The following is a 24283-nucleotide window of genomic DNA, read 5'->3' as shown; positions in this document are numbered from 1 at the left end:
CTCTGTCAGCAGATATGCCGTGACCTCCTGAGCATTCTGATGCCTGAGTCTGAGGTCCCTGCCTGCACCAACCATCCTTTGTTCCAGCAAGATCTGGTTCAGCTTTCTCTTGATTGGAAAGCAGAAATCCCGGATTTAGTTTTGGCAAATGGACTTCGGTTGTCAACCAGATTCCAGAATACCTTGGTGAACATGATTTACTTTCTGCATGGAAACATGAACGTCAACATCCCCTCTCTGGCAGAGGTGCAGTTACTGCTCTACACGACTGTCAGAGTCGAGGGTGACCCCAGCCCAGATGAGTGCCAGTCGTTAGTCCTTCTGAGCACCCACATTGCCCTTCTGAGGGAAGATCGAGTTTTCTATCCCCATACCCCATCTCTAAACACACCTCCTCCAGGAACACAATTTGATGTGACCAGATGCCGTGCTTTGAGCGAATTCAGGTGTGTTGTTGTTTCAGAGAAGAAGACACTGTCAACCGTCGAGCTTGTCTTCTTTGCTAAGCTCCAGCCCCCACCCGACTCAAGAAGTAGGCCAGCCAGGCACTTCGAAGAAGCCCAGAACATCCACTTGTTCGCCGGCACCCTGGGTCTTCAGGACAGTCAGAATGCGGCGCCCGAGGTCTGGAAACTGACCCTCAGCTCTCAGGACGAGACTCTGTGGCTCATTTCACATTTGACAAGGCTCAAGGGAGGAAACTTGTAAAAATTTTCTGCATGTTTTTTGGAGATTTTTAATAAATAAACAATATGAGAAGAATCAAGGACTGAGAATATCTCTGTGTAGCTAATTGATTGGAAATTGGAAAAATGCAGACCTCTGAAATAGAAAATATAAATATTCTAAATAGCTACGATGAAAGAAAAATAGGGACTAGCAGAGCACTGATAACATCTCTTTATCACCACCCTGCGTCATTTGCTTAAACCTCAGCCTTGTAAATTTGGGTCTGCCTCATTATTTGTGAGGTGATTAAAGCCTTTCTGATTGTTTTTGGCTTCATGTCGCTTGTAGTGTGGTGGCTTGGTCTCTGTGTCTGCTGGATTCCAGCAGGCTAATTTGTGCTGCTTGAAAAAGTGCCCAGTTGGCAGTGACCTTCACTGACACCCTCCTTTTTTGTCATGATTAGGACAGCTCTGTAGCAGAGCACATTAGTAATGCATCAAGCTTCCTGGAAGGACCCAGGGATTTAAAACATGCTCTCCTCACTCTAACACATGGAATGGAGACAGCACCACAGGCCCTGTGGTGTCTTCTTCCTCAGTTAATTGCCTTTTCCTTCCTCCTCTCAGATTTTTTGACTATTGCTTTCCAACCCATGTGATTTCAGCTCATTTGTTGATTTAGTTTTGACAACCCTTCGCCCTATGCCACATGCCCCCCACATGCCAGTTCTTTCTCGAGCTTCTTTCTGTCCTTGAAAGGCTCTTCATCTTCAAGTCTTTTTCTCACAGCTCCTTCACGCGATCTTATCAGCTATATGGTCACATCAGAAGGCCTTCAGCACTTTCTCCTGGCTGCCCTCCCTTTCTGCCTCCCATCTCACCCTTCATCACTCATAACCTCTTGGCCTCCCTTCCGAGACAAGTCATGCCCATAGCGGCCTCAGGTACATCTCTCTTCACAAAGTACCATCTGGTACTCAGCTGCCCTCCTCCTCTGTGAGAGGCTTGACACTGAGCCCTACGGAATCTTTCTCTCCTCTGACCCTTTCTTTTTTACCCAGCTCTGTTTAACATTCCTATGAGGAATCAGGTTGTGTGTCTTTTATTTATTAGTTATTACATGGGATCCTGGGTTGCTCAGCCAGTGTTCTCCTGTTTCTTGGATGTGTATGCTCTACTGAGCTCCAGAGTCTGAGAAGGAAGGAGGTGTTTTCTTCACGGCTCCATCCTCCCTCTCCCACTAACAGCCAGGATCATGTCAAACTCATGGTAGCTACTCAGCGAATGTCATAGGCAGTTGAACGAAGTGATTCCACAGAGTCATTTATTTTATCCCTGGCATGGAGGGGTCATTCTTTGTCATAGCCCCCCTCTTCATTTCTACTCCTAATCGACGAGAGAGTCAGTGTCAAAGCTTAGCCCATCCCGAAACTCATTGTCTCCCTTTGGGCAGGAAGTACAGACCTTCCCTCTTTCCCCATCAGAGTTAACGAGCTACTTAATGGGTTCTCTGTCTCATCATTAATTTTCCTCTACCCAGGTCAGGGGCAGCAAACAGGAAAGGGCGGGAAACTGGAGAGCACATTAGGGTGCCAGTCGTTAGTCCTTCTGAGCACCCACATTGCCCTTCTGAGGGAAGATCGAGTTTTCTATCCCCCTACTCCGTCTCTAAACACACCTCCAAGCGGCTGCTGCCTTGTCTGCAGTAACCAAGTGGAGGCTTTTTGCCTTTTTGAGGCAATAGAATTCAGATGTTTTTAAGTGGAGCCTGTTTTTGTCACCGCCCCCCAACCCCGTGTACACACACACACACACACACACACACACACACACTCTATTGCCTTATGCATGAGGGGTTTTGAGTCTCTGATGAGGACATTGTTAAAATTGGTTAGCTAGTCACATTCCTGGCTGGAAGATCTTCTGTTGTAGAAGAAATTTCTCAAATGAACCATAGTAGTCTTCTAATATCTTATCAATAATTTTTACCTAATCTCAATTTTTTTTGCCTTTTTCAGGAAATGCTTTCTTAAAAATTGCCCCATTGAGTATTTTCTCAAATATCCTTGACCAGAAGAACAGAATTAATGCTCATGAAGAGCAGACGGAGCGAAATTTAAGATGTCAGCAGAGGGATGCTGTAGTTGGAAGGGAAACCGTACATAAACAGTACAAAAATTTTAACAAAGAGTGAAAAATATTAGACTCGCTTTTCTTCATAGGTTAAAAAAGACATAATTCTACTAGGTTTTGAGTTGTGGTCTTTACTAATGTTCATAGACAGAGCATGCAGCAAATATGAGCATTGCATGAGGTCGTGTTATTCATTATAAACTTCTTCAGTCTGCTTTATGATCCAGGCAGGCCACAGTGAGGATTACAGTCAGATCTCACTACACCATAGAAGCAGCCTCCAGCAATTCAAATTTTACATGTCTGTTCTCTCACCGAAGCATACTTTTTACCTTGAGATCAAATATAGTCCCTGATATGAAAATTTGACTTACTATCCATGAAGTAAGTACCAAGGTTGTCCTACCTTAGGGTGTCCCTGTAGAAGCCAGGGGAGTAGTATTTGTGCCATGACCCACTGTGGCTTCAATCCTGGTGGCTTCCCTCTGTCTCCACTGGTGCATTCTTTAGTAGGAGTTCTGAGCCCATGACACTCCTGTTGAGCAGTATGAGCAGGTATGAGCATCTCCATATCCAGCCTAATGTGGGGTCTCAGTTATAATGAATTCCTGCATCAGGGGAAAAAAAAAAAAAGGTTCATACATACTTTGTTATGTGGCATTGCTATTGTTGTCCTATGGGCATAAACATTTACATTGTGGAACTCGTTAATGCATTCTAGACAACACCTCTTTGAGTACTTTGAAATGGTGATTTCATCTGAATTTGATTAAAATCCATTTTCCTCACAGCTGCCTGTTTTACAGACTTGTGGTTGGCAGGGTGAATTTATTTAGTCTTTGTTGAAAAACATTTCAAAACCGTTTGTCTTCCCTTTCTCATTACTCAAAAAAATGTGAGTGCATCCTTTGGAGAGAATACCTCTGCCTCCCAGCAGTAGTAATTACGGTAATTTTTATTTACATTCTCTTTCCTAAATGATTTCAAGTTTTGAATGAAACATAGATTAGAGCACTTTTATTAATGCTTCTTTGCAGGGTAGGCAGTCTTTTTGGTTAGATCAATTTTTAGTGAGGTTATTTTGTTAATTTAATTACACGGCCTCTAGGATGCCTCTTAGTTCTGCTTCATCATTTATGATATCTTCTGTGATAGGTATTATATCAGTCAGCTCTTGTCAGGTGACCTCCCCCCAAATTTAGTGGCATAAAAACAAAAGCTCTCATTTCTTACTGCTGGTTTATAAGTAGGTTGAGGTGGCTTTACCGTGGGCTCCAGATGACCTGCAGTTCAGATGGGGTTAGTCTGCTCAAGATGTCTCATTTTGAGGTCTGTGCTGAAGGGTCAGTGGCCATCCTTATGATGACAGAAGCACAAAAGATGTGGCTGTGTCATGTCTGCCAGTGTCCCATTGGTCAACACAAGTCACGCAGCCAAGTCCAAAGTCAGAGATCGACAAACACTCCGTCCACCAAGAAGCCATGGAACACTGGACATATGCTGCTACTGTAAGGAAGAGAAAAATCGGGACCAGTAGTTCAGTCCATCATGGATATTTTATGTCTTAGGCTTTTATTTAAAGTAAAAATTCAGATAAAACTTACAGGACTTCTCCCCAAAGGAAGTATTCAGGTACTGGGGAGAACATAGGTCACAGGACCTTTCAAGTTACTTAGTTCAAGTGGCTTTCCGGTTCATTCTTTTCTTGACACCTCCAGGCTGATCACTGCCTGCCTCAGAGCAGTTCAACGCTGGGGACTGCTCTCGTTGTTAGAGCATTCTTTCCGTAATCCTCATTGCTGGGATCTCCGTCTGCAGGGTCTGTCCATCCTTCACATTCTTCTGTAACAGAATAGAACGTGTCTGTTCCACAGTCTGTTTTAACCTGACCATCCTTCAAAGAAGACCGTTCTCTCTCTCACCTCCTCTGATTTTTCTTTTTTACCTCCAACACCCTTCAGTTTCTTCGCTGTTTCTTATACAACACGATCTCCAAACCACCATCATCCAATCTCTTGTTAGGATTGCACCCTTGTAATTTTTTAAAGCCTTCTTTGTAAGGAATGAAACTGACGGATTCAGTTAGTAAGAAGGAAAGAAAGTCTATTATAAATCACCCCTCCTGCCTTTTAATATCTGGTTCAAACCTTTGGTAGCTGAAGATACAGCGGATTACAGTGATAACAATCCCAACCAACCTTTTTATTGTGGTTCACAGTGTACTAAGTTCTTTCCCATATATTGCTCCTTTGAGCCCCACAGTGATCCTCCTGGGATGGGTGAATTGTCATCAATCTCCACTTCATATTTAGGAGTTTAACTCGGAAAGGATCACTTGATTTAGAATTGGAATCAAACCCAGACCTTCTTACTCCAGAACATATATTCTTTCCACAGTGCCCAAGTCACTCCCTGGTCACAGTTATTCTTGACATTGTCTGGGTACATTTTTTTTTTAATTGATTTATTTTTCTCTTAGAAACGACTATGCTAGGGATGAATATTTAAAAGAGTTATGAAGTTGATTTTTTTCTGACTTATAAGTTCTTTTATTGGAATTTCTAGACATTAAAAATTATTTCTCTTTTTAGGAGTTGGGTTTTTTTCTTTTCCCCTCCCAAAAAAATACCCATGGAAGTTTCTTTGCAACTTCATCATTCCCTTTTGTGAACCTAAGTTTCCTTTTTTGCTCTTTGCATTTTTAGTTCCTATAGAAGAAAAGCTCGGATACAGTCCTAGTGTGAACATCGCACAGATAACCTTGTATGCTCAACATTGGTCCTCTAACGGAAGCTTAAATAATATGCTCCACCGACACCTGATGGAATCCTCCCCTGCTTTCCAACTTTAATTTCTCCTGGGCCTTAGGACTGAGCACAGATTGTACCAAAACTAGGGCTCCACAAAAATCAGTGAAGATGAGGGATACCTTCATGAGTAATCAGTCACATCGTAGAATTAGAAAAAATACCACGTTTTCCTTCCTGAACATCCGAAGTTGTCAATATTTATGTTTGGCATAAGAGCCACTTAGCATTTTTTGCCCTGTTCGCCTTCAGTCATACTAGACCCATTCTCGAATCTTTTGAGAATTTCATCCATTTAATGGTGAGTTATCCAGAGATAATGGGACCAGTCTTTCATGATCTAGAGAAAGATGGTAAGGTTTTTAATAGTTTCCAGTTGAAACATTCATCAGATACCTGGTCTTTCAAACTTTGAAACAATGTTGGTCACCTCAGATCTAGAGGGATGAAATCACCTATTTTGGTAAGAGTCGTGGATTAGCTCCTTTTGGATTTAGATCCAAACCCTTTTGGATTTGCCCTAAGGCCACTAAAGGTAAATAAGGTACTCCACAAATATCTATGTCCAACAGTTTATCACTTTCTGGTTAGTTTATCCCTAAAGATCTATAATCAAATTGAAAGGAATACTCCTTTATTTGAAAGCCCTTATTCCTGTTTCCTCATGCAAGTATTTTTAACTCCCGTCACTTTAAAATGAGATCAGGTTAGCGTTGTCTCTTCGTGGTCAGAGGATGCCTGTAGCATGTGTGGCTACATCCCTTAGCACACTCCACTCCAGCTCTGTGTACTCTGATTTCAGAGGCCATGTGGTATTAGCACAAGGTCCCCTCACAGCCGAGGCAGGTGTCCCCTTCTGGAGATGAATATAAACATGTCTTGACTCTCGACTTTATTCATAATCTGCACATGCTCACGCAAGGTCTCTGTATTCTCTGCCTCTGGGGCATAGGAGGTCCTTGCTACATCATAGCTCTGATTAGAACCATCATTGTGGCCTGTGTGGTGGAAAAGAGGAGGGAGTCAAAATATCAGCTCTGCTGGGAACAGAGAGAGGAGAATTGGCAATTGTGTTAAAGCTGATAAAAAGCCAGGGTTGCCTGTGTTTAAGAAGCAAACCTTGGATATTTGGCTCTAGGAGATCAGATGGCAGTCCTTAGGTCTGACCTTGTCCTAGTCAGAGCATACACTGAATTCCACCATCTGGTACTTAATTAGAGTATTTAGGGGAAATGTTGATGACTCCCTGTAGGATTGGTCCATTCTGTGCCCTCTGCGGTGCCGACATTGATCCGAGTGGATGTTAACGCCACTTCCTATTAATTTCCTTAATTTGTCCCTTTTGAAGGAGACAGCCTGAGTAGGAAGAGAAGATTCTAATCTGAATATTCAAAATGTAGCCCATGTTCCGCTTGCTTTCTTTGGCTAAGGACCCGACTATAGTGTTTCCCCAACAATGGAAAAGTAGCATAGTTGTTGACATAAGAGATTATTTCATTAAAAGCTACCAGAAAAAATTTTTTCGTATCTTATCTTAAAAGATGGTATTTCTTATTTAGAGAAATATAACCCAAGTTATTCACTATGTACTTTTGCCTGACCTTTCATTTCTAAATAGAACCACTCCACAAGGCATGTAAAGTTCCTTGAAATGTCCCGTGTGTTTATCCAGCTCTGCTGTAAGAGGTGCCTCTGTCCTGTCGTGTTTCTTCACCTCCTCATAAGATGTATGACCAACTTCCTTTCCAAGTCTAAGCATCTTCTTTGCCACAAGTAGGGAAACTGTGATTGATTCCAAAATAAATAGTTCCTTGGGAATTTAAAAGTTCCCTTAAATAATAGGATGTAATGTGATACAGCACACGTTTACTTGTCTAGCACAAAACTCAAGATACTCAAAATATAGCTATTTTCAAATAAAAACTAAGTTTAGGAGACATTTATGTTAGTTCTCCTTCCTTTCCAACATAAACATGGTTTAGGAGTATGTCAGGAACCTTTCATGCCGTGTCCTGAGAAGTCTACATTTCTCATAAAAGTTGACTGCAAAAAGTAGTTTCTAAAAATTACATTGCAGCAGTGGTTTGATGGAAACACATAGTTTTGATTTGTCTCTCTGTTCCTCTCTCCATAGATAAAGCTCAAATGTCTTCAGATCCCTAGCTTATTTTTCAGTTAATCGTTTCTGCAATTGTACGTTTCTCTACACTCATTAATATTTAGCTACTCTGAAATCTTTGAGACTGAAGTAAACTGTGCCTGTGAGTGGTAACAATATCTCTAGCCCCCAACATGCTATTAAATAATGGAGAGAGAAGTATCTATCTTCTCAGCACAGGGTGCAGTTAAAAGTCACTGTCTGATCCTGTGACTGGGGCAATGGCTTTTTTTTTTTTTTTTTTTAAGGATTTTATTTATTTGAGAGAGGGAGCACAAGCAAGGGGAGAGGCAGAGGGAGAAGCAGGCTTCCTGCTGAGCAGGGAACCCGACGAGGGGCTCGAGCCCAGGGTCCTGGGATCACGACCAGATTTAGGCGAGTGACATAAACATTATAAGATTTAGCTGAGCAACATAAACATTACAAGATCCAGTTCTTCCCAGATAAATGGTCCCTATTTCATTCATGCACCCATTTACCCAAATTTGTAAATTATCCAATGCATGGCTTTTTTTTCTTAAAAGGATCAGTGAGCCCGAACTTTAAGCAGCTTTCCTTTCATTCGGGATTGATTTCACGATTATAAAATTCTTAGAGAACTTTCCAGTCTTAAAATGTCTATGTAGTAGCCAAACCATCAGTTTCAGTCTTATCCCTCTTAGAATGTTGACTTATAAAAAGGGAAAGTGAAGTTGGCTAACTTTAGAATGTAATCCATCTGGAGTGGAAAAACCAAATCTTTGTTCAAAATTTGATGCAGCTGAGAAAAACTAAAGGTCTTAGAAACTACAGAGACTTTGTAGAAGTTATTTTATTTTGTATTCCTAGGACCTAAACTTGTGCATGGCACATGGTGGGTGCTCAGTAAGAGATACCAGTGTTTGATTGTATACCCGAAGGTGCCTATAAGAAAAGGTACTCAGGAGGTTAAAATTAAGTCTCCCTTGCTTAGTTAATAATACATCTGGATATTTTTGGCTGCAGCTCTTCCTCAGTAAAAGTCATGGCATTTAGATAGCTGCCACAGTTTTTCTTACTCAGTGCCCCATCACAATTTTCTTTTTTTATTTAAATTTTTTATTTTAATTCCAATTAGTTAACATCCAGCATTATATTCACTGTAGGTGTGCAATATAGTAATTCAGCAGTTCCATACATTACCTGGTGCTCATCGTGACATGGACACTCCTTAATCCGCATCACCTAGTTCAGCCATCCCCCTACCTGCCTCCCCTCTGGTAACCATTAGATCGTTCCCTATAATTAGGAATCTGTTTCTTGCTCTTTCTGTCTGTCTCTCTCATTTTTTCCATTTGCTTATTTGTTTTGTTTCTTAAATTCCACATAGGCATGAAATCATAAGATATTTGTCTTTCTCTGACTTATTTCACTTAGCATAATATGGTCTGGCTCCATCCATGTTGTTGCAAATGGCAAGATTTTTGTTCTTTTTTATGGCTGAGTAATATTCCACTGTATGCCTACATCACATCTTCTTTATCCATTCCTCAGTCGTTGGACACTTGGCCTGCTTCCATAGGTTGGCTGTTGTAAATAAGGATGCTATAAACCCCCATCACAGTTTTCTAATCCTGCTGGAATTATCAGTTTACTTGTCAGTCTCCCTCTAACCAGAAGTCCCCCAGGGCAGGACACTGTCATGTTCACAGCTGGGTTCCTGCTGTATAGAAGAGATTTGCTAAATACTATGCCCATTTCCATAGGCATGAGACTGAAGTGCAGAGAGGGTGGGTGGGTGACTGTTAGGCTCAGACAAAGTCCTAATGCTAGAATTTGATTCTGGGTCTTCTCTTTCCACTCTCTGCGTCTTTGACATGACTTACCCGTGGGATCCCAAGTGATATTTCAGGGATGCCCGTAATGGTAGAGGTTCAGGACTGAGTATTTATGCTCGATGCTATTATCCACATAATAGCATGTGATATTTTTTAAGAACCCATAATACATGTGATAATACACCGCCCCTCATGAATTTACCTTCCTCCTTCTTCCTTTTCCTCATTCTGACCTCTTGGGACAGAGAGAGCGTCTCATCAAATGAGCTGTGGCGTTAGCCTTTGGGTGTAACTGGTTGAGAGGGTGAAGTCCTCCTAAGGCCGAGTGCATGGGTTTGATTTCTCAACTCATATCACCAGTTGTTGGCTTCAGCTCCGGATTACAGCATTCCCCTCTGCTGAGGGCGTTCTCCCTCAGCTGCCAACTTCGAGCTCCAAACTCACACACACTACAACCATTGGATTTCTCAAGTGACTGTGGCAGATCTGGTGAAGAGGTTATGTTCCTACTTAAAAATGTAGCTGTTACGTATGGCATCGAAGATTTTGGGGGCTTAGGGAGCAAGGCAAGACTTCATGGCTCAACCATAGAGACATTTCTTAACAGTAAATGTGCTCTTTGAAAATAAATAAAACCACTGAATTATTTCTCTTCCTTTTCACCCTTCAAAGAGATACACATATTCCATGTTTCAGGAAATGTCCACCTTTACAGTAATTTGGAAACATACTGTCAGTGAACCAAAAGGTCTTTGGCGGTGCACATGTTGAGAAATTATTTTTTCTAAAGAATTTCCCCTGGGGTCTTTGACATCGGGGACAGCTAAATAGGTGTACCATTGCGATAAAATTAATGGTTCTTGTTTTGGGTGACTGGTCACGCAGGGAAAAAATTAGATGCTCTAGAAGGCTTTGGTTAACTTCGTAGCATGCCAGAATATTGGCAGTGTCAGCTAGATGAAAGCAGCAATCTGAGCCACATTGTACACCTCTCTGTCATCCAGAAACCCGAGCTTTCATTCACACAGCTAGGTTGGGTCTTCTGTGGTACACCCGGCTCAGGATCCAGGACCACAATAAGTGAGTTTGACTGCAGAATCGTGGAGTTTCCTTCTTAAATTCTGTGTATGTTTCAGTGTTCATGAGCTGACTCTATCTCAGATGGGCGAAATTACTTAAAAATTTCCTGATGGCAGTAAAGCAGTTGGTGGAGGTGGGCTGGAAGGCGTCATGGTGCACAGGTGGGCACTTGGTTAGCCTGAGTTCGAATCCTAGCTCTTCCCCCTGCCTCCTTCATATTATCTCAACTCTCAGCCTGGGGCCCCTCATCTGATAAAGAGGGTTCAGTAATGGTTAATACCTCACAGGGGGATCATAAGGATTAAATGAAATGATGCATATAAACTCTCCAGCACAGTTCTTGGTATACAGTAAGTATTCAATACATGCTAACTATGATTATGATAATCATTTTATTATGGCTACTGCTTTAAAAACATATTTTCTTGTGTTGTCTAAAGCCCCAGGTTAGTGCAAATGATAAGGATTGTTCAGAGATTTCCACCCATTTATACTCAAGGGAACTCATTTTGAAGATTTATTTTTTTTCATAATGCTGCCTTCTCAAACCCCTCTGGCTTCCTACCATCCAGACCATAAATATTTGTCAGAGCCAGGTTGATTACTAATCATATGAAGCCTAAAGAAAATACTTGGTATTTATTTTAATTGTGGTTTAAAGAGCTTTCTGTACTATATAGGCATATAAAAATGCCTTGAAGTTAAAAATGAAGTAAATTTGAATAAGATCTCCAGCTTTTGGAGCTTTATGTACAGCAATCTGATAGTCTGTGAAGAAAAAAGAAGTTTGTCAGATGATCAAGACTTTTCAGAAAAGAGTCTGGTTTACGCTGATTTTTTTAAAAGTCGGGATATGTAATCTGTCTCTTTTTTCACTTGTTCTTATAAATTGGAAGGAACTTCAAAGCCAAACAACATTTGAAGTGCTTTTGCCCTAATTTCTTGGAATAGTATACCTAAAGAAATGGTCCTTTGTGATGAGAGAGACTTAGCATTTCTCTTTCAAAGGAAGCCATCATTTTTCTAAATAAACTCTACTAGTTTGATGCTCTCTTCTCTGCTTGAAACACATTTTCTCCCGCCTGCCCAAGCAGGGTATTTGCTGAGGAATGATCTCGGTTTCTCTTTGTTCTCCCTATCTGATGTGCCTTTGATAGCGGATGGTTTCTCGCTCTTTGGGAGCAAATCCAGACGACCTGAAGGACCCAATTAAAATTAGTATTCCACGCTATGTGCTGTGCGGGCAAGGGAAGGACGAACACTTCGAGTTTGAGGTCAAGGTAAGTGCCCCTTCTTTACTCTTCTGGAGGAATGGAGGCTTAAAGCTCCTAGGTCTTTCTTTGTCTTTTTTTTTCCCTATAAAGGGAGATGAAGCTACATGTGAACATCTTGTTTTGTAACATATTGATCATGCCCTCCTACAAAGTGGCCTGTGCCGAGTCTAGACTGTAGCACATGGAGAGGTTATCCCATAGAAGGTGGTGGTGGTTGGGGAGTCAGGCAGACATGGAAGAAAGTTCTGGTCACTTGCCAGCCTGGCAAGTAGGGTGACCAACCCGTGCAGGTTATGCAGGAGTTTTTGCTATCGGCATTGGAAATTCCACACCCTGCGAAACCATTAGGTGCCAGTTGAAACATGACAGTCAGTCACCTTATCCCTGGGCTTAAGCTCGATTTTCTTATCTATACATATGGGAATAATAATGTTTATGTTACAAGGATATCAGCTCACATAAAATGCTGAGTCTAGTATCTGGTATATAATAATAAGTTATAACCATTGCTTTTATTACTACTGCTGTTTTTTTGTTATTTCTGTTATTATTAATTTAGGAAGCTTTCCTAATCCGTTTTAGGCTTTATTTGATTTATACAACTTTTCAGGAAGAGATGTGCCTGCTTCCTTACATCATACTTTCCAAAATAATGACTTCATCTTATTCCTAATTTAGTTCCATTAACTCATAACACTTCATTAAATATTCCCAGATGCTCTCCCCTCCTCAAGGAATTAATGATGAGTCACCCTTCTTTATTTTCAAGCATAGGTGAGGTTATTGATGTAATGACGTCCACTAGGGTCATAGTCTTTAGCTGCATGAGGGTGTTCTTGGAGGTTAACCTCCAGACTGGGAATCTGGATGCTGAGGTCTTCAGGCTCTGACTCTGCTGCATTTTGTTGAGTGACCCTGAGTCTTTACTTTCTCAGAGCCTCGGTTTTCTCATTGGTAGAATGGGGAAATTGGATCACACTAGTGGTTTCCAAATTTCTTCTCAACAAAGACATTTGTTCAGCAGATACTGATGAGGAAGGGCACTGCAGAAAGCGGACCAAACGGACCAAAGTGAAGCTGCTGTGGAGAGGGAGGGCGGAGGGAGCCTGAAGCCAGCCCCACCCCCTCACCCCCCCCCCACCCCCAGCCACTGACCACACCCTGGGCCTTTGGGATCCTTCTCTCCCTTTAGGCATGCGTGTTCTTTCAGTCTTCCTGGAGAAATAATGCAAATGAGTCTTAGGGTAAATCAGGCTCCCAGATTCTTATTTCTATATACTGTTTTCCTCTTTATTTTTTAAACCTAGGCATTAATTAATTTATTTGAGGTTCCTGTTGAGAGTACATGTTCTCTGGGTGGTGGTGGTGGTGGTGTTTTGAACTTTACTGGCCAGATTGTGTGGTTTCTTATTCAAATGTTATGCCCCATCTGTGAACCAGTACTTCTCACTGCCCCTGACTTAAAGCCTAATTCCTGCTCAGTTTCTTTTCTGTCATTTGAAATTGTGTGTGTGTAGAGCTCCCTTTGTACATACATGTTATATTGATATTTATACATATATCAAAATAATTTCTGAAGGTGTACATATTAATCCCGTATATTTTAAAAAGATTTTATTGATCAGAGAGAGAATGAGAGAGAGCATGAGAGGGGAGAGGGTCAGAGGGAGAAGCAGACTCCCCACTGAGCAGGGAGCCCAATGCAGGACTCAATCCTGGGACTCCAGGAACATGACCCGAGCCAAAGGCAGTCGCTTAACCAACTGAGTCACCCAGGTGCCCCTCATTCCATCTTTTTAGTTAGAGGGTGAAGACTGGCTTTTACCAGCTCAGAATTTGAATTCTCCTCAACAGAGAACTCACAGCACTGGAGGACATGTTTTGTTGATGCATAGATATATTTTATTATTTAAAACTTTTTTTAAAGATTTATTTATTTGAGAGAGAAAATGAGTGAGAGTGCAGGGAGGGGCAGAGGGAGATGGAGAGGATCTCAAACAGATTCTCTGCTGAGTGTAGAGCCTGTCACGGGGCTCCATCTCATGACCCTGGGATCATGACTGGAACCAAAACCGAGAGTTGACTGCTTAAAGGACTGTGCCACCCAGGCGCCCCAAGATATATTTTATTTTAACAGATAAGTGTGTTAATAAAATATAACTATTAAATTGATTTCATGCATAAAAGATAAGACATGGATAAAGAGGGTACTTAATTGATCTAGTGTGATCTCAGTTTTATGTGGAACCTGAAAAACAGACCATATTCACAGAAACAGACAACAGATAGGTGATTGCTTATCTGTAGGCGGGGTGGGGGGGGTGAGATGGGTACAGGTGGCCCAAAGTTATAAAACATGTCCTGAGGATGTCATTATAGATCACGATTATAGTTAATAATGCTGTATATTTGAAAGTTGCTGAGAGTAAATCTTAAAAAGTTCTCATCATAAGAACAAAAAAATGTAACCATTCCTGTGTGGTGAGGGAGATTCGCAAGACTTAGGAGGTGATCATTTAACAATATATAAAAATGGCAAATTATTACATTATACACCTGAAACTAATATGATGTTAACCAGTTATACTTCAATAACTCAAAAAAAGAAAAGAATGAGAACAAAAGCGGAGTTGGTTCAAATAAATATTGCAAGCAAATAATAGGTCAGGCCATATCAGATCTGGCCAATATCGTGAAGATGGTACTGTGAAGGCAGTTAGGGAACCCAGATACAGAAAATCATGTGGGACCTTTCAAAATCTCTGCTTCCACCTCAGGATATATAAAATCCAAATCCAAAGTGTGCAGCTTTCTTTGAACATAGCAAACCCAAGTTCTGAGAGCATGTCATTGTCTTGCTCCCTTTTTGTACCTATCAGGTGCTGTAATCAGCACCAGGAGAGGCCTGTGAGCATTTTCCTGGAGAATCCCCAGTTCTCTGTGCAGGAAGGGCCACCAGACACATTCGCAGGTAGGTGTGTGGAACGTCTCACATTCTCCGGGGATACTCAGTCACAGAAGTCTCAGGGCCTCAGTACTAGAAACAAACATGACCCAAATGTACAGTCCCTCTCTTGAACAAAACAAAAATGGCTGCACCAGCAAACACATAGCTGTTGGGATAGTGCTGGGTGTGCCGATGTCCCGTCCAGGTTCTGCCAGTTAATCTCCACAAGAGACTAACTGTAGAGTAAGGACAAAGACACCTGCCCAGCTGGGCTGGTGTGTGCAGCATTTGAATTTAGGTGTGTAAAGTGCTTAGAATGTCATCTGCCACTTCCTAAGTGCTGGATGAGTGTTTGTTTAAAAGAAAAAAAAAAAAGTAAACTTTTAATTTATTTTTTAATTTAACTTTATTTTTTCAGTGTTCCAAGATTCATTGTTTATGCACCACACCCAGTGCTCCATGCAATATGTCCCTCCTTAATAAGATTTTATTTATTTACTTGAGAGAGGGAGAGAGAGAGCGAGAATGGGAGGAAGGGAGAGGGACAAGCAGACTCCATGCTCATCGAGGAGTCAGACGCAGGGCTCGATCCCACAACCCTGAGATCATGTCCTGAGACGAAATCAAGAGTCAGATACTCAACTGACTAAGCTACCCAGATGCCCCATAAAAAAACAAGTAAATATTTAAAAAGCATGGGGACTGAGTGAGATTTTACCCTTGGAATCCTCTTAATGACTTCTGATACACATTGGGTCTGAGAATTTTGGACTTTTTTTTCAGTTTGAAATTGAATTTTAAATTTTGAATTTTAAAATTAAGTATGGGGGCTCCTGGACACCTAGGAGGCTCATGCAGTTAAGCAACTGACTCTCGGTTTCAGCTCAGGTCATGATCTTAGTGTCATGAGATTGAGCCCTGGGTCAGGATCCACATTTAGTGTGGTGACTGCTTGGGACTCTCTCTCCCTCTCCCTCCGCCCCTCCCCTCCTGCACTTGCTCTCTCCCTCTCTCTCAAATGAATAAATTAATCTTTTTTTTTTTTTTAAGATTTTTTTTATCTGACAGAGAGTGTGCACACATGCACAAGCAGGGGGTGGGAGAGCAGCAGGCAGAGGGAGTAGCAGACTCCCCACTGATCAGGGAGGCAGGCGCAGGGCTTGATCCCAGGACCCTGGGATCATGACCCAAGCTGAAGGCAGACACTTAACAGACTGAGCCACCCAGGTGCCCCGAATAAATACACCTTTAAAAACAATTAAGTATGACAGCCTTTTCCATCCATTATCTGATTATATGGTACATTGGCAAGGTTTTCTAGAACATAGAGTCACACTTACGGTAATAGCTTGGCTACTACTAAAGTCTTTTCTTGGTGAACCAGTGGATGTAAGGTGGTTAAGGTAAAAAGTTTTTTTTTTTTTAAGTTTATTTAGTTTTAGACCTTCTTTGAAGGAAAATCTGATGTTAATGTATATAGATATTTTATACTATTACACTTTAAACTTCAGAAAAATCTTTGCTGCTTCTTTTTTAAGCAAAAATCAATTTCTTTTTTCTACCCTTTCCCCTTGATGGTCTTAAAGGTATCCTGGGGTCCTGAATGCACCTGGCAACGCTCTATGATCAGCAGGGAAGGGTCTTAACATCTGGTATTAGACCCCCGTTGACTGTATAACTTGCTGGTGGTTGCTGCTAGTTCACTTAAAGGGCTAAGCTGACCAATGAACACCCAGGGCCCCCTGGGTGCAAGTCTCCATGAGCTGATTTTGCAGGCCCCAGAGAGGGGACTGGGAAGAGGCACTCAGTCATGTAGCTGCCCAGAGTTCTCTCCACTTCTCCCTCACCCTTCCTGTTCCCTCTGCCTGCCTTTGCTGAGATAGAATTTATTAGTTATTCAAGTCATGCCTTCTTGTAATCCCCAATGGGATAGCTCTAGTTGGATTGTTCGTGGCTGGATGAATAGTTGTAGTCATAATTAAGGTACTATTTGAGTTCAGGTACAGGGAGTGGGATTTGGGGGAGGAAGGGAGACAGCAGTGGTTCTCAAATGCTCATCTTCTGATTCCTGATCTGTCCCATGGAGGTTCCCATCAGTGGGCTTTAAAATGAGAAAAATTGTGTTTTTCATTAAACCAGAACTTAATATTTAATTCAAAAAAGACTGTCTTTTTGTATCTTCCTTATTCAGGGACTAAAAACAGCTTTCTTTTATGGAGTAACTATGAAAATAGATATATAGTGTTTTGTTTTTTGGTCACATTTAATTTTTTCAGTCAATTTTGTTAAGGTGTAATTTACGTACAGTGAAGTGCACACATTTTAAGTGTACTTTGATGAGTTTTGGCATGCCTACCCCCATGTAGCCAGCACCCCTATCAGGACTTCAGACTTTTCATCATTCCAGAAAGATTCTTGGGCCCCTTTAAACTCAGCGCCCCTGCCCAGCCTCTGGGTGAGCTCTGAGCTACTTTCTGTAACCACAGATGACTTGTGCCTCTTCTAGCGCACCATGTAAATGGGACCGGGCAGCATTTACCCCTTTGTGTCTGGATGCTTCTGTGTAGTCTGATGTGCTGGAGATTCATCTCTGTAGTTGACTATAACAGAAATGTGTTTCTTTTTATTGCTACATAGTATATGTATATATGTATGTATGTATACATACATATACATATGGATATATTACAGTTTGTGGAATGGTGTTTGTCTTAATGTCCTTATTTGATGCCACAGAAGGTTGTCATCTCCGTGATGCACTCCTTCCATCCCCCACATCCTTATTTTACTGATCCTTGAAGGACACGTGCCTGGGCATCCCAGGGTGAGGGCATCCGTTCCCGTGGCCCTTGCAGTGATCCCTCCCAGCAGGTCATAGGAATACAAACCCTCTGGGACTGTCCACATTCTCTCCAAGAGATGTATGTCTTTCTGACTTCTGTCAGAGACGGATGGAGAAGTGGGGGGTGGTGCCAGTCTGGCTGCTGTCTGAGAAGCCGAGTATGGTTGAATGTCACCTGCTGGCCAGCAGAAGGTGCCTGTCAGGACTGTGCTGGCCCTGAACCATGGCCGGCACAGGTTATCCCGCTGACCAGACTACTGCAGCCGTCTTAACACCCTGGCGTCAAATGCTTGTCCAGGATTGATAATAGGAAATCAGTTACAACTGTGTTACAATTGCCATTTTCAGTGAGGCAAGACCAGAGTGGAGAGAAATTAATTTTTAAAATTATATTTCATCAGGGGGCGCCTGAGTGGCTCAGTGGGTTAAAGCCTCTGCTTTCAGCTCGGGTCATGATCTCAGGGTCCTGGGATAGAGCCCCGCATCGGGCTCTCTGCTCTGCAGGGAACCTGCTTCCTCCTCTCTCTCTGCCTGCTACTCTGCCTACTTGTGATCTCTGTCTGTCAAATAAATAAATAAAATCTTTAAAAAAAATAAATAAATAAGTAAATTATATTTCATCAGGATACAAAACGGAAATCCTGTGGTTAAGTTCGAGGCTGGCATACTCTTATGTTCGAGAAACAAGCTGGTGTTTCTAGCATTGTTTTAAACTCTCTGCCATTTAACTTATGTATTAATATTATAGTGTAAAAAACATAAGCCAACACTGTTTTTTGTGGTTTTTTTTTTTAATATTTTGTTTCCTGATAGTTTTTATTCCTGTAAAAACTGTAGGTGATCTTACCAGGAGATTGCCTTCCTGTCTGCTTCCCAGAGTGGGGACTTCTGCAGTAGGGTCCCTCCCCTCCCACCCATTCCCTATCCTGTTACCCTGTTTCCTCCCTTCAGAACAGGTGTCACAGCCCATGGTCACATGGTTTTCTTGCAGTCACTGTCATGTTCATAGTAGGTCTTCTCTGGAGATGTAAGCCCTTGGGCCCTCATCACTGAGTCATCAGCCCTCCCACAGGCCGGGACTGGTAATGGTCACGCAGAAGAGGTCACTCAACAATATGACTCACACAAGTCCGCCACAGTGGGTCAGAGCCTGGGTAGAGCTTTGGGATTGTGTGACCGTGTGCCCTTTTTACACAGCCACCCACAGGCTCCCCATGCTCTCGACTGTGCTGCTGGATTCAGTCACTGATCAGCCATCCCACCTACTGGTTTCCTCATGACGTGGCTGCCTCTCTGGTCGTCCAGGGTGGGGACTGGCAAATCAGGCTCCTGGACCGTGTCTGCGTGCAAGAGAGCCAGTGCCTGCTGCCTCTGCCCGCCTTCTCCATTCCATCCTCCCACACGCCAGGACACATCCCGGCTCTGACGGTCTCCAGTACCCACAAAGGAGTTCAGTTCTGTTCCGTTCTGCACAGAGGAGTAGCCCTTGGCCCACCCCCTGGACGTTATTCTGGGCACCCCAGCCCCTTGCTCAGGAAGCACGTGTTCTGGAGTCTTCTGTAAGGAGCCCTCTGGTGCCTTAGTCATACCCTCCCATGCCCAGGCTGTTCAGGAAAGGACAGGGCCCTGCCTTTCTTCAAGTGGTGGCAGGAGATAGGCCCCTTTGTGCAGAATCACTTTGGTCCACTTTAGAGCAAAGGAGCACAGGACTACATACTTGACCTCGAACACACGATGTCCAAGACAAAACTGTTCCTCATTTTAGTCATCTGATTTTGGTCGAAGGTACCACAGGGACAGTCACCTCCTCTTGCCCCCAGATGTACCTCATTTTGTTCTGGCTCGTGGTCGGTGGCCTGAGGAGGAGAGGAGAGGCAGAGGGACCAAGGGAGGCCTGAGAGCAGGGCAGAGTAACCTTGAGGAAGCTGTTGGGCACAAGCCTGTAGGCTCCTGCCAGTATCGCCTGAGTGCCCTGCCCAGCGGTCCATTCTCTTTGCTGTCACGTGAGCTTAGGTACTTGAGTCCCCCTTCTGGGCTCAGTCAGTGCTGCCCCGGAGTTGGGGAGATGCTTAGTGCGAGAGCCCTTGGGTCCCCCGGGCCCTCCGCAGGCAGGAGCCCCTGAAGGTGAGATGCGGCAGCGGGCAAAGGGCCACCTGCCAGGGCCCTCGGCGCCAGGGCCCGACAGAGTTGTGCAGCAGGATGAAGGCAGCTGGAACAAACCAGGAGGGGCAGTGGAGGATGAGCTTTATTTTGCTCGAACAGAATTTCAAAATGTTCACTGCATTGTCACCATTTCAAACTTGGGAGATCTGACAGGGAGATCCAAATTCCCCAAGTTTATGTTAAACACCAGAAAATGTAAGAACCCAGACTGGTGTCCCAAAGGGCAGCCCTGCTTGGGGCCAAACAGTGGCTCCTCTTGGGATGGTTCCTGTGCCACAGACTTCACGGCTCCTGGGCAGAGGAGATCGCCTGAAGGAATGGTCCACGCCAAGTCCCCACTACTCAAAAAGGCTCACACACCGAAAGAAGTCTCTGATCACCCAGTTTATTAAGTCAGTTTAAACAAACACAGATGCAGGAGGAGGAGGGGCAGGTAGACGCGTGGAGGGTGGGGCCGGCAGGGGAGCGGCCCGCACTCTCTGAGCTCAGGGTCACCCCACATTCTCCTGCTCTGTCTCTCTTTGCCACTGCAACCTCTCCCGCTCTGCTTGCCAGGACTAGAGCTGTGAGCAAGGTGTCTGCATAAACACCGGGCACCCAGAGGCAGTGCCACTTGCTGCATGGCAGCATGCCTGCCCGGTGGCCTGCTGGACGGCCCAGGTTGTCACCAGCACTTCTTAGGTATAGCACATGTGGACTCAGCATGGGATCAGCTCATGGTCACCAGTGGTGTTCATGCGGGGCTGAGTTAGCTGTTGGTCCTGAGCAGGCATGATCATGACCTTACACTTTCTTTCTCTAGGTAACGTTCTAATCTGTTCCCTCATATTTCTCTATTCTGTCTTTCTCTGACACGCCCAAAAGGTTTTAGGCCCTTATTTAGCATGTCTTATGAATTCACTTGTATCTCGCAAGCTGCTTGAGTACAGGCTCTGTTCTGTCTGAGGTTTACCTATATCCCTAAACTGCAGCTTACTTGCTGGCAGCGCTTAGCCCTTCTGATGACTTCCTCCCCCCTCTGTAGCGGCATTGAGAGCGCTCACGTAACTCGTAGACTCCTGCTATACTCCCTCTGGTCCGCACCCCCGCACTCGTGGAGCCTCTCGGCATTGTGTTCCTCACTGAACTCTGTAGGCCAGTTGAGTTTGTCCTCTCCTCAAGGGAGGACACCGTCATCCATCCAGCACCTTCTTCGGCCCAGCCTCTTTGCCAGACATTTCCACAAATGTGCAAACTGTACCAAAATGGGGGGGTATTATTTGCACTTAACAAATTAGGAAATTAGGAATAACTTGCTCAAGGCCACACAGCTAGGAGGGTGAACCAGGTACCAAATACCCATCAGATCTGAGAACTCTGAGCCATGCTGGTGCCCTTGCTTATTCATTTTAATGTGCCTTTTGCAATTTCACTACATTCTGTACTTCTTCAAAGTCAAGGCCATATTTTAGTGTTGGTCTAAACATGGTGACCATTTCCACATCCTTGCCCAATATCTGCTCTTATTTTTGTATGTATTTTGATTTTTTTATCTCGAGTTCTGGCCAAGTTGCAGGCACTTTGTAAATTGGGGGTCTTACTGAGGCTTTGATAAACCTGGAGAATTTAATGGTGGATAGACCTGCCAGGGAGTGTGAAAAGGAAATGCCCAGAAAATTTGCAGTTTGAGAGTTGAAGCAATCACATTTATAGTCAGAGAAATTTCTCTTTATTTGGCAGAACAGAAATAAGAGCCATTCCAGTCTATTAGATAAACTACGCACACATACTTCTTTTAGAAATACTACCGACTTGATAGAATATAAATGTTCAGAAGGATTTGTGTGTTGGCATCTGAGTCTCTGCTTATTAGTAACTTGATAGATGATCTCCCTGCATGTGTATTAGCACAGCTGAGACAAATGGAGTGTTGCATAAGCCGTGGTCCATCTAGATCCCAATATTCAGTTTGTGTATTATTTTCAAACATAAATAACAAATGAAAGAAATAACATTGGGACTCGAAGAATCATATTTTATCCTTTTTTTTTAAGCACCCCTTCTTGTCTCTGAAAACTCTGTCTTTCACTGACAAAAAACTAAGAAAAAACATTTTCCCTTTTTTGCACAAAGCAACTAATCTTTTATATCACTTTCATTTGAGCAGTTGCGTTTGTCTTCACAAAGTAAAGGCTGCATATATGAGAAACGGCAAAGAAGAAATGAGATTGACTTCCAAGCACCAAAGGAAAGCAATCATTGTGTTGTGGCCATGCCTTGAATTTTCATTTCAAATATGTTTTTTCCTTATAAGAATATATTAATATTTTGTCTTCCATAACTGCAGAATTTGGGGGGTTTTACATCTCTTCCTGAAATAAAATTGGTTTTTTTGGACTCCCCTCTTTGCAGTTGCTGCCCAAGGATACCCCTTGCCTTTCCATCGTGCATAAGAAAAGGCCTTTCCTTAGGAACATGATCACAGGGCAAGGAGTTATCATTTACTAGGCACCCAGACACCCTGATGGTTGTTTCATATGCTTCTCGTTCATCTGTAGGTTAGTATCGTGAGCCCATTTCACAGATGAAGAAACTGAGGCCTGGAAGGATTGTGTGATAGAGCCAAAGTTGCATAGCTAATTAGTGACTGGGCTAAAGTTAGGATCCAAGTCTGTCTTAATCCAGAGTTTTTCATTATTCCATTCTCCAGTGATTCCTGGTAGAGAGTTTGCATTCTGGACTTTGCCTCTGAATATCTTGGTAATTTGAAGGAAAATTGGTTAGGCTGTCATTCTCACAATTTCCCACAATTTTAAAGTAGAGTAATTTTTCCTGTTCCTCACTGGTTTTACAGAGGTGTTAGGGGAAGGGAAAAGTACTTATAAGTAATGATCTTGGATTTGAAAGGCATCCATCTTATCAGAATCTTAGAGTGTTCTTACATTCTTTCAGATTTACCTTCAAACTACTAGACAGAGTAAGTACACTAAAATAAATGATATTATCCCAATTTTGAAGGTGCTGAAATTGAAGCATAAAGAAGTCCTAATTCCTAGTTATTGCAAAAGGCTGAGACTTCGGTCAGCTAGAAAGCGCTGTTTGATTTTGCACCGCTTCATGGTTATGTAGATACGGTGTAACTCAGCAACCAGCTGCTAGGCTCCTTTCTTCATGGCAAGCCATATTCAGACTGGTCTGGAAACCAAGGGCTCTGAGGCACTTCCTGTACTTGTTGGTGCTACATCTACATAGAAGGATGTCTGGGGAGTTTCCTGATTAACAGAGCTGAATAATCTTCTATCTGTGTGGGTCTCCTATTTTCAGATGTCTTGATGCTCCAAGCTCCATACGTCTCTCCCGTCCGTGTCACCAAGAGTTGGCAGATCTAGGACTGGATTATAGATTCCTCTCTCCTTGCCCAGTGCACTGGCTTTAAGACCGTGCTCCTGCTGCTAGGGCCTGACTTCTTGACTCAGGAGCCTGCGAGGTAGAATTCCCATAGTCGGTAGGCTGTAGGCTGCTGGTTCCTCGGCCGCTGCAGTGGAGGAGGATGCCTGCTCTCGCGGGGATCTCAGGACGCAGTCTGTGGGCGTGTTTCACCTGGCAGCTCTTCCTTCGCCTCCTAGGTGGTTGCTGACGCAGTGAGCTCAACACTCCTTTCGGTTTCTCAGAAAGAAAGGTATATAAACTCACCTGGAACTTCCCCAGGGAAACCAAGGAAGGAGGTGCATTGCACATCTCAGAGCAAACAATTGAATATACCCTGTTAGCTAATTATGTTCTCCCAAAACCACCAGCCTTCCCTCTCTCTGCTGCCTAGATATCCTTTGAGAGCTCCAGGGCTGCCCCTTGCTAAGTGGAAAGATTCAGCTTCGGCCTGCTTTTAAGCATCTTTCCCAAGTTTACGTACCCAAAGGACCTGGACATTCAGAAACAAACACTCTTTTGTTCCTAGGACCCACCCCCTTAGAGCAACTTAGAGACCACCTTTTGTTTCTTGATATGTTTTACTTCTTAACCTCTATTTCCCTTACCTTTCTTACCCCAAACCTGTCATCGTGGTATTTCTTCTACATCAGCAGACTTCTGTCTCCAAAGGAATTAGATAAATAACATTTTCTCTTTCTTTGTTTTATAATTCTTTACCCTCTCCCGTTATCTCCTGTAATGCTTACTTTCTAAAAACTTAAAACAGTTATAGGTAAGCCAGAAAAGGACTAAAACACAGGTCTTTCCACTGCCCACATTTCAGCATAGAAAGGGAACTAGGAAGTGCTGCAGAAGAGCATTTATTGAAAAGAGACTCTGGGCTCTACTGTCTCCATTATGCGTTCATTTATTATTTAAAAAAATACTCATTTGGTACATGTAACATAGTGGTATTGTTTTTTTTAAAGACCATGCTGGAAGTATCAAGATACTGAAGAACAGGAAAC

General features: G+C 43.0%; 1 protein-coding gene across 1 annotated transcript in view; it reads left to right on the top strand.

Annotated features, from left to right (window-relative positions):
- The window catches only part of LOC111141654 (kinesin family member 16B), a 282534-nt gene that overhangs the window by 195398 nt on the left and 62853 nt on the right, over nucleotides 1-24283 (top strand). Inside the window, exon 23 of the mRNA XM_022494378.1 lies at nucleotides 11800-11922. Coding sequence (XP_022350086.1) covers nucleotides 11800-11922 — 123 coding nt within the window. The remainder of the gene's footprint in view (nucleotides 1-11799; nucleotides 11923-24283) is intronic.

This window comes from Enhydra lutris, unplaced genomic scaffold (assembly GCF_002288905.1).
Source record: "Enhydra lutris kenyoni isolate GAN:26980312 unplaced genomic scaffold, ASM228890v2 scaffoldscaffold6, whole genome shotgun sequence".
Taxonomy (NCBI): domain Eukaryota; kingdom Metazoa; phylum Chordata; class Mammalia; order Carnivora; family Mustelidae; genus Enhydra; species Enhydra lutris.
This window is presented reverse-complemented; position numbering and strand designations above follow the sequence as displayed.